Below are 17,789 nucleotides of genomic sequence, written 5' to 3' on the forward strand. Positions count from 1 at the left end.
TTCACGAGGAGTGGGTTTTTAAATTTTATTTAATTTTCAATTTAAAATTAAAAAGCCACCTGTGACTCGTGGCTGCCATCCTGGGCAGCCCAGCTCTACATTCGCGGAGCCCCCGAGCTCACAGGGGCCCCGAGATCGTCGACTTGTTACAGCCCAAGCATGCCATGAACTCCAGGTGGGTTGTGGGTGGGGCGGGGGAGCCTGTTGCTTAGCAACAGACCCAGGCCCCGGCGGCTGGAAACCACCTCGGCAGGAGTGTTGCTCAGGTGGCTGACTGCACAGGAGCCTCCGCACTGCTCGCCCCCCCCGGGGGCCTGGTTCCCATGGCTCAGAGCCTGAGGGGGCAAGGCTTGGCCTGGATCAGATGCCCCCATCTGATGGCATGTATGCGGGCTTCTCCTCCCCGCAGGCACCCTGGGAAACAGGCAGGTGCTGCCAGGCACACAGTGGGCAGGCCAAGAAAGGGTGACGGGGCCCTCAGGAGAATGGGAACCATTTTGCATTCTTTCCTGCCCTCCTTCCCTCGCCCTCTGTCCCTCCCTCTCTTTCTGGTGTGGGGCAAAGTAGAAAAGCCTTTGGAAACAGACTTGGTTTCGTCCTGCCTTGGTCGCTCCCTAGCTGTGTGGCGTTGGGCAAGTCACCCCACCTCTCTGAACCTGTTTCTGCATCCTCTAAAAAGGAATAACGTGCACATACAACCAGCCACACAAAAGCCCAATGGCAAACACTTCAAAAAGAAAAAAGAATGAGAGCGCCTCCCTCCGAAGGGAACGGGACGGGCAGATGCGGGATACACAGAAATTTTTAGGTTGGTGTTGGGAACGTGGTTCCCCTCCCTGGACAAGGAGGAAAAAGAGAGATGGTGTCAGAGCAGTGGAGGTGACTTAACTGGTTCCCGTGCCTGGCGTCAACTTAAAATGCGCCTCCGAGGTTATCCCCGTGGGTCCAGGCATGGGGTCCGCAGGCGGGAAGGGGCTGGCGGGGCTGTGGGTTGGGACGGGGCCTCCCCGGTCGTCACCCTCGGGCATTCGCCAGCTGACCTCGCGAGTTTTTCTCTGTGTTAAAGGCCGCGCACCTTGTGGCCTCCTCACCGGCCGCAGGGTCTGAAGTAAACAGGGAGAATCCACCCTCCGGACTAGGAAGGCAGCGTGTGGCCGTGTCGGGGTTCTGGGGAGCAGGTGGGTGTCCTTCCTCCCTTTCTGGAAAGTCTGTGAGAGGGTGGGCCCCTCTCGGTGCATCTGGGGAGGGGCAGTGGGCAAACCTCCTGATGAAGGCTTGTTTCATCGACTCCCTGGGAGCCTTGGGAAGTTCTTACTGAGGTCAGTCTGAGATTCCGGGTGATAGGGTTTGAATCTTGCTTATTTTGGTGATTTTTGAGGGTTTCTTCCTGCCCCAGGAATTGATGCAGTCAGCACATATTGGTTGAAGGCCTACTGTGTGCCAGGCGCTAGGGCCGCAGTGACGAATAGGAGAGACAAGATCCTCGCTTTCATGGAACTCACAGTTGAGGGGCTGTGGCAGAGAATAGGGCAATTATTACAGTATGGTGGGCATCGGAGGCCACCGGGGGGCTCGGAAAGACCCACCTGAAGAAGGAGGGTATGGAAGAGTCACCTAGGTGAGGGGACCACGGTCGTGGTTCAGGAAGAGGGGAGAGCAGGCAGGAGTAGAGTTGCCACCACTTGGTGACAGCGTACCGCAAACTCCATTATCAAACCTTCTGAACGAGGTGGGGACCCAGTGCTAGCTTGGGCAGGCAGGTCGGAATCCTCTGATCTGGTCACACGTCTGCGCCTGACTTGCTCCTCTCTGGCCTCAGTTTCCCCATGTTCAGCACCAGCCGACCCAGTCTTCCTAGGGTCCAGTTCCACCTTCCTCAGAAGACCACAGGGACAAGGGGCCATGGAAAGTGAGGCACTGTGTCTTACTCCTGCTTCTCCATACCTGAGACATAGGCCGAATCCGGAAAATCCTTCCAAGAGGTGGGGTGTGGGTGTTGCAGAATGCGTCGCGTCTGGGGAAAATCCGACAGCAGGAGAGGCTGGGGTCAATCCAGTCACCTACCCCCGACCCTTGTGCCTGCTTTTCCCACACTCCCTGCCTGGAAGGAATGTGCTGCCCCCACTCCCCTCAGAGCCCTACCTTCCCAGGTCAACCCCAGGACACACTCTGGGCATTGCAGGCCCGGTGGGAACATGTGGGCCCAAGCCAGTCCCCTCTCCCGCCCCTAAGATAAGATTAGCCAACACTACCCATCAATCCACAGTGTGATATGGGATAGGGAATGCCGACCTGGGCGGCCGCTTTTGGTCACAGAGTCACAGGCCTGGCAGCTGGGATTCCTGCTGCTTCCAAAGGGTATGGCAGCCCAGAGAGGGCAAGTAATGCACCTGAAGTCACACACCGCGCTTCTGGCAGAGCTGGGCCTCGGTTTCCTGCAGGAGGGAAAGCAAGTTGGGGGTTGTTTGTGGCAGGAACTCCTCCTCCCGTAGAGCCAAGGCTGGACCTGCCAGAACCCGTGGGAGGTGAGAGCTGAGGATGGGCGGGCCAGCCACCGGGCAGCGGGGGGCTTCATTCCCTGTTCTTTTGATGAGAGTGACCAGCCAGCTCCTGGCAAGCCCCGACCGGCTTCTACTGCTCTCCCCCCATCTGTCTCCTCCAGGCCAGGCAGATGCCACGGGGTAGTTGAGAAGATACAGGCTCTGGACTCAGAGGCCCGGGTTCGAGTCCCTGCTCTCCACTTTCTAGCTGTGTGACCTTGGCCCTCGCAGGGCTGTCAGGGCGATAAATGAGATCAGGCAGCGCGAAGACCCCGGGCCAGCCCCAGTGTTGATGCTCTGCCCACTGCTGTCCACGCAGCCCCACTTGCCTGGCCCGGCCGGGTGCCCCTTGCCCATCATTCTGTCTGTCCCTGAGGCGGGGCCGAGCTGTGACAGAGCCCTCAGGCCATGCAGGAGCGTGTGCTGGGGGCCGCCGTCTCCTCTGGCCTGATGTGCCTGGCTCTGCCGCCGAGCACCCGCCTCTCTCCTCTTTTGTTGCATTGGTGGACACGCTCTGGAACACATTTTTTTATCCCACTCTGCCTCTGTGGCACGAAAACAGCCCGAGACACCAGGTGAACCTACGAGCGTGGCGGTGTTCCAATAAAGCTTTATTTACAACATCAGGCGGAGGGCCAGATCGGACCCGTGGGCCAGGGTTTGCTGACTCTGGCAGGTCCTTCATCTGTGAAATAGGGCTAAGAGAACAGAAGCTGCCCTCCGGGGTGATGGTGAGGAATTAGTGAGATTAAAAGAATGAACCCGTGATAGGCGTTAACTCTAACTGTTGTCCTTTATTATTAATATTATATAACATCCTCCTGGCAGCCCCGCCCTGTAGGTGTATGGCCTCATTTCACAGATGGGGAAACTGAGACTCAGAGAGATCGACTGACTTGCCCTCTGCCCTTCTGCTCACCATTGGATGACCTGGGACATGTCTCCGCCCCTCTTTGTGCCTCAGTTTCCCCACCTGTATCCTCAGAGAGGATCCGTTGATATAAATGCACGGGGCACAATGATCACGTCCATCATGTGGAGGAGGGGTGGAGTCCCTCAGCTGAGACGGGGCAGGGCTGGGGTTAGGACCCGAGCTGCGTTTCTCAGGGACCCGGGTTCCAGGCGTCTGACTCAGAAGCTGCCGGGGAGGAATGACCGGCTCATTTCTCCCAGAGCTCTCTCAGAGTACCGTTCCCACGGGGGTGGGATAGGATCCCCCCACTGGCTTAGAGTTGGGGAGCACAAAGGACTGTGTCCCCGACGAGGGACAACGTAAGTCAGGCGTCCCACGCCAAGGCCAGAATGGCTAAGGGGCAAGCCTCTTATTATTTGGACAGATTCCCGATGCCCCTCCCCTGCTCTAAAGCCTTCCTTGGCTCCCCTTTGCCGGCAGGAGCAAAGCCAGACTCCCTCCTGGGGCCTCCATGACTGACTCCATTCGAGCTCTGCAGCCTTCCCATCCTCCGTGTCCCCCTAGGCCCCAAATCAGGGCCCTGCGCTGGCCTCTGTTTTCCTGAAACAGTCGCTCCAGGGTTTGGAGCCCCTCCGGCCTCTCCCGCTCCAAAGTTTCCCACTCGTCCTTCAGCCCCCAGTGCGTCTTCTCCTTCGAAGTCTCTTCCCGGATCCCCTCCTGGGCCCTGGCGCCCACGGCACAGGCAGCCTTTTGCCCTGATGGCAGTCGCGCTGTCCCACAGGTGCGCATTTACCAGGACGTCCCTCCACCGGGCGGCGAGCTCTGTGTGGGGGTCACTCTCCGAGCCCAGCGCCCGGCGCGTAGCTGGGAGCGCACGGCGGGTTGTGACGCCCACTGCCACGCCGTGTGTGTGTGTGTGTGTGTGTGTGTGTGTGTGTGTGTGTGTGTGTCTCGAGGGCTCCCTCTCAGAGGCTGCCCCGGGCCCAGGTGGGCGGAAATGATGGTGGGTACCGGGCATCGAGCATCACCTGGGGACCAGGCATTTCATCCCTCTCTGCAAGGCAGGAAGGACCAAAGTTGTTCTCCGGGTGAGGAAATGGCGACTCAGGGAGTCCCAGGAGCCGATCCAGGGTCACACAGCCCGGCAGTGGCAGGGTTGACATTTGAACCCAAACCTCTGTCTCCAGTGTCCCACGACCGAACTGCTTGTGGGAAGGGAAGAGAACAGAGAGTGGGAAGAGGGCTGCGCTGGAGACAGAGCTGGAGAGAATCTCACATTCTATCCTCACACAGGCACTAGCAGCAGCAGCTGCTGTTTCTTGGGGCGTCCTTGCTGCCTGGCAGTATGCTGAGGCTTGGCTGGCGTTGTCACTGGGCCCTCCCCGTGGCCCCATGAGAATAATACCGTCTCCATCCCCGTTTCATGCATGAGAAAACTGATTCTCAGAGGCGGTAACGTCCCCAGCGCTCTGGACTCGCACCGCAGTGCTCTCCCTGCACGAGCACCCTCGCTGCACCACGTGGACACAGTCAGAAGGAAGGTGCGGGCCCAGGGCTCGGCCCCCAGCCCCCCAGCCTGTCATGTCTTGGTGGCACACAGGCCAGGAGTGGCCTGGGGGGTGTGCAGGGCTGCATCTGTCACAGGTCACTGGCTGCATGGCTGGAGGATTCAGGAGAAGGGGACCAATCAGAGGCGCTCAGGCCCTGTCCATCCTGTGGGCTCTGGCCCTCAGATGCCACGCCGGCCCCTCCTCCAGGGCCCGCCCCCAGCTCCTGGGGGCCTGGTGCCAGCGATGCCCTCCCCGCTCCGCCTCAGTGCAGCCCTCAGCCAGTTCTCAATCTGAATGGCAGCTGCCCTCAGCCAAGTCAGCTCCAATTAATTTCCGGAGGCTTCCAGGGGCCCGGCCGAGCCTCTCACAGGCTGAGCTGCCCCGGCGGCTGGGCGAGGCCCCTCCTTCCCCCACCGTGGGGCCTCACAGGGCCCCTCCCATCATTGGTGGGGGGCCTCCCTGGCTCTCAGAGCCCCGGGGGATGGCCTGTGCTGGCCCCCATCCGATGGGGCTCAGGGAAGACTCTCTGGCAGCGTCCAGAGAGAAAGCATCAAAAGGGGGCTTTGGCCTTTGTCCTTGGCTGCTCTGTCACCTCTGGTCTCTCTCCATCTGTGAGCCTCAGGGCCCTTTCCCAAAAAGTGAGAGTGTGGATCTGAGAGAGGGAGGAGGATGGGGGGGGCGGGAGGAGAATGTGAGGGAGGTGGGAGCTAGAGGGAGATGGGAGGAGAGAAGGAGGGAGAGGTGGTACCTGCCCCTGTGGCTGGGACATTGTACTTTTTCACGTGACTTTGATGAAACCGCACACTTTGGCATCAGACAGACCTGGGAGCGACCCTGGCTCTGCTGCTGGCCGGTGTGTGACTGTGGGCCAGTGACGTCCCCTCTCTGAGCCTCAGTTTCCTCCCCTGTCAAGTGGGCTGGAGTGTCAGGCTCTCTTCCTTGGGTGTTGGGGTGATGTGATGAGATCGGCCGAGGCCCGGCCTGTAGGGAACCTGAGGTCAGTGTCTTCGTGTCCCTCGCATTGGGAGGGCTCCTGCCCCAGCCTCCTGCCTACATGGAATGTAAAATCTGTTTTCCCCAAAGGGATAGAAAGAATCAGGGGGGCTGTGCATCCACCCACTACCATTCATTTTAGAGGGGACCAAATAGGCCCAGAGAGGGGGAGTGACTTGCCCAAGGTCACACAGCCAGCAGGTGAAGAGCTGGGATGAGAAAGCGAGTCATTGATTAAGATATTTACCAAATCCTATTGGGTGCCTGCTGTGCACCAGGGACCACAGAGACAGCTGGTAGCCACATGGGCGTCTCCCCCAGGGTTCCAGGCTCCTGTGATCTTTACTGGAGGGATTGTTACCCTCTTCTACAGATGGGGAAACTGAGGCTCAGCAAGTTGAGCTTGCCCAAGGTCATGGAGCTGGCGATGGGCAGAGTTGAAGTTCAGTCAGAGATGGGGTTTGAATCTGCGCTTCTGAGCCCAGAGTTGGGCCCCCCAAAGCTGCCGAGCGTGGGGAGGGCGCCAAGTGGGGTTTGGGTTTGCTGTCTTCCTGCTTGGCTGGTGGCGGTGTAGACCCTCTTTGTGCTGCCTGACATCTGGCTTAGATTTGCTGTTCCTGCCCCTGAGCCCAGAGCCGGTGAGGCCCCGGGACCCCCTCTCCCTCCCTGGAGAAGGGGATACGGGCCCAGGGGCTGGACATGGAGGCAGCCGAGGTGGGGTCCTCCTCGGGGTTGTGGGGCTCTGCAGAGGATCCCAGCTGGGGTTCGGGGGCCAATTCCACGGGGTGCGGTCCCCCACAGCCCCAGCGGGGCACTCTTGGAGACGGGCCCTCGTGCTGCATTAAAAGCGCTGCCTCTGGGCCGGACTCTTCTCTCCCAGGACTCCCATCTGCTCTGACAGCTGCTGGCCACGGCCCGAGCCCCGCCACCCGCCAGGCACGATGGACCTGGTGTAGCTGGCAAGGAGCTGGGCCCCGTGCTCATCCCATGTCGTGGAGAAGGAAGCTGAGGCTCAGAGAGGGAAAGCGACTTGCCCAAGGTCAGCCTGCTGGGAAAAGTGCTAGGAACCGTCATGCAGACCTTGGTCACCTGACTCCAGAGTCCCTCCATGATGTCTTCCATCGTTGGCGCCTGTGGCCAGGGGGCCTGAACTCAGGCTCCCGCCTGCAGGACGTGTGTGTCACTGCTTCCCTGCAGCCCGCTGGGCGGGAGCTGGTGGTGTCGTTACCATTATGGGAGCTGGGGGCGGGTGTGCCATCTGCGAGGGAAGAGGGTCACATCCCTCAGAGGAGTGGCGATGCAGAACCGTTGCGGCGGGGCCGACAGCCGGGTAGGGTGGCCGGAGTCAGCAGGGGTGAGGAGGGGAGGGTGTTCGAGGCGGAAGAAACCTCAGGAGAGGAGGCATGGAGGTGGGAAGGATCAAGGCTTCGTTGAGGGACTGGATAGCTGGGGTACTGAGAGACGAGGCTGCGGGCCCAAGAGGGGAGCAGGCCAGGTCATGCGAAGCTGGGGACTTTACAGGGGCACTGGGGAGCCATGGAAGGTTGAAGCAGGAGAGCGGCCTGCTCTGGCTGGTGCTTCAGAAAACTCATCCGGCTCATAGGGGAAAAAGGGCTTGGGGGCCAGTGGGCAATCAGAGAGAGCAGCAGGGCGGCTGGTGCAGGCAGGGGACACTGGGACCTGAGCACAGTGGGGCCAATAGGGCAGGGCAGAAGTGAGTGGGCTTTCCAGGCAGCCTCTTCCCGCCCCGGCACTGGACCCTGGGGCATGGAGAGGAGTGAAGAGCGACATTCAATGCCCGGGCTTTCTCAGAGATGGGGAACAGGAGCTGGGGCATCTGGGGGGCCATGGATGTGTCTGGGTCCCTGAAGGACTGCAGGGCTGCTGGACAGAGGCACCAGGAGGAGGGGGCCCCGTCCTGTGGCTCCCAGGCCCAGCGGCCCAGCCCCTCAGCTGAGCAGCAGTCTCGCAGTCACCAGCATCTCCCCCTGCCAGGTCCCAGCAAAGGAAAACCCCAAATTCATCTCCCTCTGCCGGCATCCGCCAGGGTGAGCGGGCGAGTCATTCGCTATTGTGTCGTGGGGCCCACACGGCTCCTTACATAAGCTTCCAGTTAAAAATACGCTCAGAATTCTAATTCGCCAGCTCTGCCTGGGATGGCACCGGGGGCCCCCCACCAGCCTCTGTGGGCAAGGGGTGGTACCCAGGAGACCAAGAAACCACCCTGCGGCAGGCGGCTGGCACAGGGCAGTGCTAGCTCTGGCTGCCTCTGAGGCCCAGGGCTGTGACAGCTCAGTAAGTGTGATCATCCTAAGAACAGCTAACCGTTTGTGAAGCTCCTCCCGAGCGGGAGACTTCACCTGGGATCTGCTTAGTCCTCCCAGCAGCCTGCAAGGGGGTTCCCGTTTTACACCCCAGGCGAACACCCAGTCCAGGCCACACTCTGGATGAGCACCCAGGACCCCTTGATCTGGGCGCTAGTTGGAGCCCACCCTCGACCCCCAGCCTCCCCCGCTATACCCGGCCCTTCCCTCTGGTGGGCGGGAACCTTTCGAGGGTTGAGGACAGCACTTCCGCTGCGCCCCCCACCCAGCTCACCTCGCCTGAGCATGTGGCTCCCGAGGATTGGAACCCGTCCTGGGGCTCTTGCGGGCAGAGCAGGTGGGGACAAGGCCTGTTTTGCTCACTTTACAAGAGAAAGAAAGGAAACTCTGCCCCCTGCGTGGGCGGCATCTGCAGAAGTGAAATTAACAACGCGATGTCCCCAGGTAAACAAAAGCGCGTCTTTTCCCTTCTCCTTTCACCCCCGTCGTGGCCGGCAGAAGGGTCACTCCGCCGTCCCCGTTCGCAGTCCCGCCAGCATCCCGGCCCAGCAGCGCAGGGCGGTCCTAGTGTTGGCGGGAGCACGTGGATCATGTCACTGGATCCCCGTAACTGCCTCCATGGCGGCCAGTCCTATTATTTCCCCCATTTTCCAGGACTGAGGTTCTGAGAGCCGAAGGGATGTGCGCAAAAGTCCCCTGCTCCACAAATGGTGGGCGCCGTCCTGGTGGATCCTGTAAGAGAAACGGAATCACATTCCTCATTCTCGCCGCCGCTTTTGTGGCACCGGCTCGGGGTCCTCTCTTCCCTTCGTGGAATTTCCTGTCCCCGTGGCGGACTGAGACGCCCAGAAGACCAAATTGGAAGCGAGTCCGCGCGGCGGGGTGCGCCGGCTGCGGCGGGTACCTGGATGGAGTGACACGGAGCGGGAGCCGGGAATGACCGAGTGAAGACAGTGGGTGCGGGGAGAGCGGGCGTCCCAGCTCCGGGCCCTGTGCGCCCCCTCCGCGTGGGCACGGAGATGGTCCGTTCTGGCCAGCAGGCGGATGTCTTTACGAGCAGCCCCGAAGTCCTTCCTTGCTGGGCGGGCGGGCCATCTGGTCCCCGTGAGCCAGCAGCCCGCCTCCTCGGCCCCTGTGCCGCCTGCACGGGATGAGGCACACGCGGCCTTACACGTTTTGCGTTGATGACACCTCTGCCTCAGGGACTGACCCCCCACATGCACGGTGTCGTCAGCTCTTTCTCTTGTATGGTCTCCCCAGGCTGCTCTGAGCCGGCCCACCAGGCATCTCCATCCCCAAGTTACAAATGGGGAAACTGAGGCTCTGCTTCTGGCGGCCAGCTGCCTGGGTATGGGGAATCTGGGGTTCCACCTCAGCTTGTCCCTCTGGGAATCCTGGGCCAAAAGGAGAGGGCTGGTCCCAAAGCTGGTGACCAGGCCCCGGGTGACCCCTGAGCAGCAACCTGCCCCTTGGGACCTCAGTCTTCCCATCTGTCAAATAGGCACGAGGGTCACGTTGCAGTCGGCGCGTGGGCCCCGACTGTGCTGTGATGGGCAGACCAGACCTGCCCCACCCCCATGCAGCCACACGATAGGGTCCCCTCCCCCACACAGCCACAGCCTGACGGCAGAGGCCGACAGCTAGCAAGTGGAAAACATGACAACACCCATCCATTTCGCAGTGTCTGCCAGTGCCGGGCGCTGAGTAACTCCGGGGTCACCCCCAACCCTGGGAGCTGGCGAGGGGGCGGTTTTATCTCTGGCCCCCGCATGCCTACACCCACTAGCCGAGGATCTGGGGACGAGGGCCTCTCCCAAGCCGGGCAAGCTCTGACTTGAGGCGGCTTCCGTGGGACTAATTTATGGCAGCCACTCGGCAGCCCGGGGGAGCCGCGGTCGGAGGGCGTGTTGGGTCCCCCCAGCTGGAATGAATCCGGCGGGAGGATGCGTTTGGTCATGCTTGGGTTGTCAAGAACTGAAGAATAATATTCTCTCTTCCAAATACTCCCTGTGGATACCAGACTCTCTTGCTCGTCCCAGGCAGAGGCTGGGGACTCCTGCCCTGTGCTCTGTGATGTGGGGCCAGCCCCTCACCCTCTCTGAGCCCCAGGTGCCCCCTCTAAAGTGGGGATAAGGGTGCCCCAGCCGCAGGGCTTGGATAATACACAGCAGTGTTCACACCCTCATTAATTCCACCCCAAGTAGGAAGGGTGGCTGTGTCTGGATTGGCACATGGCCGTAACTTGGAAATGCAGCATCTTTAGGAAATTTGCCTATTTGGGCTAGTCTGGAGCCCTCACTCAGCAAACCCAGCTGCTAGCAGAGTCCCCAAGCTTCCTCCATCCCAGCGTGTAACCCAGGGCACTCCGACTCCCCTTTGTCTTCCTGCTGCGGCAGCCACGGAGCCGGGGAGCCGGGCGTCTGGAGCTCAGCCTGGGTGTGTCCTTCTTCAGCTGTTCAAACTTGGGCAGGGGGCCTCGGTTTCCTCTCTGTGAAATGGGTGCAAGCATTGCTGTGTCAGCTCCTTGAGAGAATGTGTGTAAAGTGAGATAAGGAGCCCCTTCCAGAATCCGTCTGTCTCCCTCTCTCTCTCCGGCAGATACTACTGCCCGAGTCTGGATCTTGCAATGCTTGGAACAGAATTCCTTTTGGGGGTATGAAGCAGTGGGGTGTCGCTGGGAGCAAGGCAAGCGTGGGCTCCAGAGCAGAGGCATGGGGACTGTGCCTCAGCCTTGCTAGAATCCAGGGACTGCCGCGTGCTGGGGGACCCTGCATCTGGTGCCTCTAGCGTCCTGGGGACGTTCTCCCCAGGGAGCCCCGGGTGTGCCGTTTGCAGCTTCCCGGCTCCACCACTGGCAGCCAGCTTTGAAACCTTGAACTCAGAACCTCAGCTTCCCCTTCTGTGAAACAGGGCAGAGACTCCAGTTTCGTGGGCAGGAATGTGCCCATCTGACCAGTTCCAAGGAGAGGACAAGGCTTGGGGGCTCCTAGATGGCTGCAAGGACCCCTCATGTCCTGCCCTCCCCAGATAACCAATGATGGTCCTGGAGCCCTGTCTGGGGATCGCTCTATATGCCACACCATTACGAGGCCCCTGAGGAAGATGACGTCCCCACACTTCACCAATGAGGAACTGAAACTCAGAGAGGGAGAGTGGCAGACCCCTGGCCACACAGTAGTGGGGCTGGGATTCGAGCCCCAGTCTGTGACTCTGAAGTGCCTGTGCTGTGACACTGTCTCCTGGCCTCAGCGTCAGCTCCAGGACGAGGGTGAAGACAGTGTCTGCCTTGTTTCCTGCTGGATCCGCAGGGCTGGCGCCCCACCTGGCACGTCACAGGGACTCCAGAGTGGGGCTTATTAATGGAATGAATGGGGGAAGGGGCAAAGGAGAGAATATTCGTCCCCAGCTCCTCCCAGCATGCAGGTCCCAAAGCTGGGTGTCTCTGGGGCTCCAGGCTGGGGACCCCAAACCCAGTTAGGCACGGCCTGGCTTCGGCTGCCTGGACCCATCCTTCTGGGAGGGTTTTCTTTGCAGGCCGTGGCTCAGCTCCCCGGGGAGGCCTCCCCCCTTAATCCCAGAGGGCGGGCCAGGCCGGGTGACTCCTGCCTGGCACAGGGCCCTGGCTGGGCCTGCACAGTGTGCTGAGGAGGGCGGGCCGGTCACAGAGTTCAGTATCTGGGTGTGCTCCCTCAGCCAGAACTGGGCCCCCACCCCCAACTTCAGCTTTTCTCACTTCTCCTGAATCAGAAATTTACCACCAGCCCATCTTCAAACCCAGCTCTTCCCCTTCCTGGCTGTGTGGTCTTAGCCAGATCACCTCTCCTCTCTGAGAGTCAGGCTCTAGAGAAGAGAAATAATGAGAATATTCATCAACATATAGAAGGTCTCAGAACAGGACCAGTGATCACTGGCAGCTGTAAATTAGAAGTCCTCCGAAATGACTGCTTCATTCCTTCCCTGCCTCAGTTCTTGCTCGCTTCTAGTCTAATTCATACTAAGGTGTGAATGTTTGTCAAACTGCCTTTCCCCTTGAGCTTGTCTAACCAGACATCACTGTGATCTGTGGATTTTCTGGTACTTTACGATGAAGTGGGAAGGAAATTGACAGGCTTTTCCTTGAGGGTGTCGGGGAGGAATAGACTCCCTCACCCCATCACCCAGAGTCCCTTCATGCAGAGCTGGGGATTGGCAAAGGGCACTGGTCTTGTTGGCGAGTCCAGGTTCTTAGTCTTTACTGCTCTGGGCAGTTTGGCACTGTTTAAGGAAGGTCCCAGCACATAGTAGGCCCTTAGCATATGTCTGTCTGGAGGATGACAAGAGAATGGGCTGTGCTCTGGACCTGGACAATCCTCTCCTCCACCTTTTTGCTGCATCTGGTGAACTCCTACACATCCTTCAATGCCCAGTTTAGATGCCTCTCCTCCAGGAAGCCTTCCCACCTTCCTTCAGGTCCAGTTAATCTTTCGGGAACTCTAGTCCATCAGAGGTGGGCAGACCCTGAGTTTATCCTGCCCAACACTCCTATTTCCTAAGGGGAAAAAAACTGAGACCCAGCAGGGGGACTTCCCTTGGCTGCGGCTCACAGCCAAGTCAGAGGCAACAGCTGGGGGATTCGAACCAAACCAAAGATACTCTAGATCTTGAGGCGTGGAAAGAGGGCGCCGACCCTTTGCTCCCCTCCATGAGGGCCTCCTGCAGAGCCTAGGGTGCCGCTAACATTCTCTTCCTTCTTTCTCCGCAGCCCACGACCTCCCCACGAACAAGGCCTCGGCAGCCCAGCCCGGCAGCCATCTGCAGTGCCTGGCCGTCCACTGCACAGACGACGTGGGTGACGCCAAGGCCCGCGCCTCCGTGCCCACCTGGCGGTCCCTGCACTCCGACATCTCCAACAGATTCGGGACATTCGTGGCCGCCCTAACTTGAATCGACAAGAAATGCCCTCTCCCCCTCAGGCCCTTCCCTCCCCCCTCTCTCTCCCCTCCCCCTGAACCCTGACCCCCCTTCCCCCCCCCGCCCCCGTTAATTTGAAAGGGCCACTATTGCTGGATGATTTTTTTTTCTAGGTTGGTACCTGCTTAGTGGCATATGGACCGGAAAGGGTTAATTTAAAGGGAAAAAAAAAAAACCTCAAAAAATTTTTTTAAAAAGAAACTCGTCTGCCACGGTATGTTACCAGTGTTAACCCTTCTGCCGTTAGCAAACTTTTGCTTAAGCCTTTTTCCTGCTAGATAATTCCCCATTTTTCGGTAATCTTGGCATACGTTTTTTAGATGACCTCTTTCCTTGTTTAATTTCCATGCTGCTGTGTGTCCAAGCATCGTTATTTCAAAGAATTGCTTTCCTTTTTTATTCTCTTTTATTCTTGTTCCTTTTCTCCCTTCCTCCCCCCACGCCGCCTTTTTTTTTTTTTTTTTTTCCCCTTCTCCCTTTTGCTTTGTTCACTGCTTATTAAAATGGAAATCCTGGAGCATAGTAGTTCTGGAATATTGCCGGGTGAAAGTCGGATTGTCATCACAATATTATATATTGACACCCAACTGTCATCAGTCAGGCAGAAGCCAAACAATTAATGCCCCCCTTAGGTATTCTGCCTGGGGTTTTGTTTTGTCTGTTCCCTAAGAAAATAGAGATATATGTTTGCGTTCCTACAAACACACACTCAGCCTTCAGCTCCGTTCTCTCTCCTGCTGGAAGCTGCCGCCTCGGCAGTGGAGGTGATGACGTGTCCAGCCCGCTCTGTGGGAAGGAGTCGGAATGTTCGACGCTGGGGTTTTCTCTCCTTTTCTGGGCCTCCGCACAAACGCCCGGGCTCTGCATTTTCACACTGTGCTAAGCAGTCCTCTTCCTGGGCGGGGGGTGGAGGCCGTCCAGCTTGCTGTGTCTCTGGGGACTCCAGGCGCCGGCCCCTCTGCAGCCAGGCCACCTGGGTCTTGGGTGCTGCTGGCCTTAGGGAGGATCGATTCTTAGCCCTTGACCTTTCTAGACAGCTGTTCCCCGCCAGGCCTCCCCGGGGACGAAGGAGGGGGCTGCGTCCATCTCCCCCACTGCTTCCGTTTGGTCCCCATTCTCCATCTATTTTCCCGCCTCCAGCCTGGGCCGCCCCCCATCCCTGGGAGGGACGGGGCGTTCGCCAGCCCTGTCCGAGGGGTTCTGTCACAGAGGAGCCTCCGGGCCCAGCCTGCCGAGCCCCCCTGCTCCCAGCCTGGTGTATTTCTTTGTAGTGGTTCGCAGACTCTTAAGGGCTGGGGGAGGAAGAGAATAGAACTAATGGCTTTGATTCCTGGGCCTTTGTTTTTCTCCGGAATTTTTTTCCCCTTTTCATTACATCTCACCCTCTTGCAAAACTAGAGAGCAGCGTCTTGCGGAGGAACAAGTTCTCCTCTGAGCAGAGAGGAGGGGCGGCCGGGTGAGCAGGGCAGCGGAGAGCAGGGCTCCCAGACCCAGGCTTTCACGGGTCCTCCCAGGGTGGCTGTCACTGGACACCCAGGGCTGGCAGCGGTGGGCACCTCTGGGTGCTGGTGATGGCTGCAGAGGGCTTGCGTGACTCGTGGGGTTGTTGGGGGGCACCTAGCTTGCAGGGTGGGCCAGGCAAGAAGGGACTCACGTCACTTCACTCAAATCGGTAACGTTTCTATTTTATTTGTTTTTGCGAAAGAGCACGTCTTACCAAATGTTCCATTTTGAGCCTCGCACTCTCTCCCCCAACCCCAGGTCTCCAGAGTTTGCAGACCCGGCTCTTTTTTTTTTTTTTTTTTAGCAAGCGACCTGAAGATTTGGGGGCTCACCCTACAACACCCACCTTGTTTATTTCGAAGAACTTTTCAGCAAATGGAGAAGAGCATCCAGAAAAAATCTCGCTCTTTCCCCTCCGTCCTCTTCTTTCCTTCGGCCAGTCCTTGCGGCTCGGGTCCTGGTCTGGATGGTCCCAGGTTCTTGCCCGGGCCGCCTGACCGGGACCCCGGCCCGCAGAGGGCAGGCAGAAGCAGCTGGTGGGAATTTATCAGCCAGGAGGTGCGAGCTGACTCACTTCCTGTGTTCTGCCACCAGAGGAAAGAAAAGGAGAGAAAATTTCCCCCGGCCACCGGCTGCAGAACCCCGTGCCCCTCTGATTCCGCCGTGTACAGCTGTTTGAGAGCTTCCTCCTTTGATTTTGGAAACAGGAATAATTTCTCCTTAATTGCTTAAGGCTGGGGAGCCAAGCGTCTCGACTTGGGTGTTTGACTTTTCCCCCCGCGTCGAGTCCGTCAGCGCTTGGCCATCAGCTCGCGGTCCCAGCAACTCGGAAACCCCTGCGGTTTGAAAGTTTCTCGCTCCCCACGACCCCAGAGTGGAGCAGCTTTTCAAATAGCCTTAAGCAAAAGGATGTGATTTCATGAAATCGGGTTGAATGGAAAGAATAAAAGCGAAGGACAAACACAGCCGCCCCACGAGACTCCCAGCGCCGGTAATCGGTACTACATAGCAAACTCTTCGGGAAAGGAAATGAAAATGTTCTTGCACATGTAAAATAGGAAAACTTAACTCTGCTGTGTGTTAGGCAATCCTGTAATCTTTTTTGACTCTTAAAAGAAATTCATTTCTGAAATGCTAGGTTGGAAGACTGTGACAATAGCTCATGAAATTGAGTGTTATTTTTTTCTTTCTTTTTTTAAAAAAAAAATATGTAAAGTGCAGTCTTCTGTATTCATACATATTGTATATACCTGTATATGTTTTCCTGAGCAGCTAAATAACAATAAATATGACGTTAATGGTGATGGTGGTCCATTTGTGGGCGGGGCTTTCTTTTTCCCCACCCCCCTTCCCCTTTTTCCATAGGTCTCTTGAAATTCCCCCGGGGGGATGGAGGGCCGGTCTGGACGCTGTGGGGCGTGTGTGTGTGTGCACGTGTGCGCGTGTGCATGCGTGCGGGGATGCTGTTCTGAGTTGGGGCATCTCAGATCTTCTCCGATAGCCGCTATGGATGTTTGGGCTGGATCCGTCTTCGTGGTGGGGGCTGTGCTGTCCACTGTCTGTCTGGCAGCTTCTCTGGCCTCTAGATGCCCATAAGACCCCCTCTCCCCCTCCTTTGTGACAATCAAAAATGTCTCCCAACGTTGCCCAGTGTCCCCTGCGGGGCATGACCGCCCGGGGCTGAGAGCCACTGGTATCTGGTTAGTGCCGGAGGGCGGGGGCAAGGGGAGACCCCCAGGGGGCCGTGCTGTGTGATGGTTACTCTCTTGGGTCCGGCTAAGCTCTGTGACCTCCCGCTAGTTACACAGCTTCTCGGCTCCCCCTCGTCATCCATGCCAGGGGTCTCACTTGAGGAGTTGTTACGGGAGACTGTGTGTGTCCCTGCAGGAGGGCTCCAGATGTGTGACCTGTTAACGTGGCGCCATTGTCGGCGCGTGGCACAGCTGGCAGTGCTTTGGGTTCTGGCTGTCCTGGGTTGGATGCCATGTTCTCCGCTTGCAGGCGTGGGCCACGGGCAAATGGTTTAACCCCCGTCTCCATTTTCTTGTCTCTAAAATGGAGTGAATAACGTCCCGCTTGAAGGTGACTGTGAGCGCCACCCTGTTCCAGGCCCTGCAAGTGCTCTGGCTGTCCTGTGGGCCGCTCTGTGGGCGGCAGCTTCACGCTGGCACCTGCAGCCTCAGGCTTGAAGTCATTGAAGAAGCTTAGTCTGCAAAGAGGGGAATGAGGGGCAGAGATAGATAAATTGACAAAGTGAGAGGAATATGCCCAATAACCCATGGCAGTGCAAGAAATGAGTGTCACCCTGAGAGATTCATGAACCCCATGTCCGTCATGTCCAGGTGGGGTTTTGAAGGATGAATAGGAGTTCATCCTCTTCATCCCAGCATATAAATTGACCCTAGTTTGGCAGAAATTTGGTTGCATTTTTTTTCCTTCAGCTTTGAAATTTTTCTTTATATACATGGCATATTTGTCAGAATATAAAGTTTTAAGGATGAGGTCTCTATATTCGTTTTAATTTGGAGGAGCTTAAAAATCTCTTTAACCTTTAGAGGTCTCCAGCCCAAAGTGACAGTGGGATATGATCATGTTCAGTACCCCAGGAAGGGAGGAAAAGTGAGAGAATGATGAGCACTGGGTGGGGGCATTTTGGAGACACCAGGTTGGTGTGAAATGAATGGACGAGTGAGTGAATGAATTTGCGTCTCAGAGGGTTCAAGGACCAAAAGGACCACGGACTGGCCTATCGTTGAGGGGGGATGGGGGCTGCAACAGCACGGTGCATCTTGGCCCCAGGGAGGCCGGGGGAGGGCTCCGGCAGCAGGCTGGTCCATCTGGTGGGCTGGCCTTTCCACACTGACAGAGAAACATCATCTTAGCCAGTGGTCCCACCGCACCCTCAGCGTGGCTGCCCTCTTCACCCAGGGCTGAAGATTCCAGAGGGCCGAGGGCTGTCTCATGGGAGGGGTGGAGGAGGAGTCAGGGGGACCATCTGCCCTTCGAGAGCTGGGGG

At 58.1% G+C, this 17,789-nt stretch overlaps 1 protein-coding gene across 1 annotated transcript in view; it reads left to right on the plus strand.

The window, feature by feature from the left end:
- Positions 1–16,077, plus strand: part of MN1 (MN1 proto-oncogene, transcriptional regulator) — a 44,219-nt gene extending 28,142 nt beyond the window's left edge. The window contains exon 2 of the mRNA XM_008529716.2: positions 13,062–16,077. Within this exon, the coding sequence (XP_008527938.2) occupies positions 13,062–13,243 (182 nt within the window). The 3' untranslated portion in view covers positions 13,244–16,077. The remainder of the gene's footprint in view (positions 1–13,061) is intronic.
- The last annotated feature ends 1,712 nt before the right edge of the window (positions 16,078–17,789 follow it).

This window comes from Equus przewalskii, chromosome 7, assembly GCF_037783145.1.
Source record: "Equus przewalskii isolate Varuska chromosome 7, EquPr2, whole genome shotgun sequence".
Classification (NCBI taxonomy): Eukaryota; Metazoa; Chordata; class Mammalia; order Perissodactyla; family Equidae; genus Equus; species Equus przewalskii.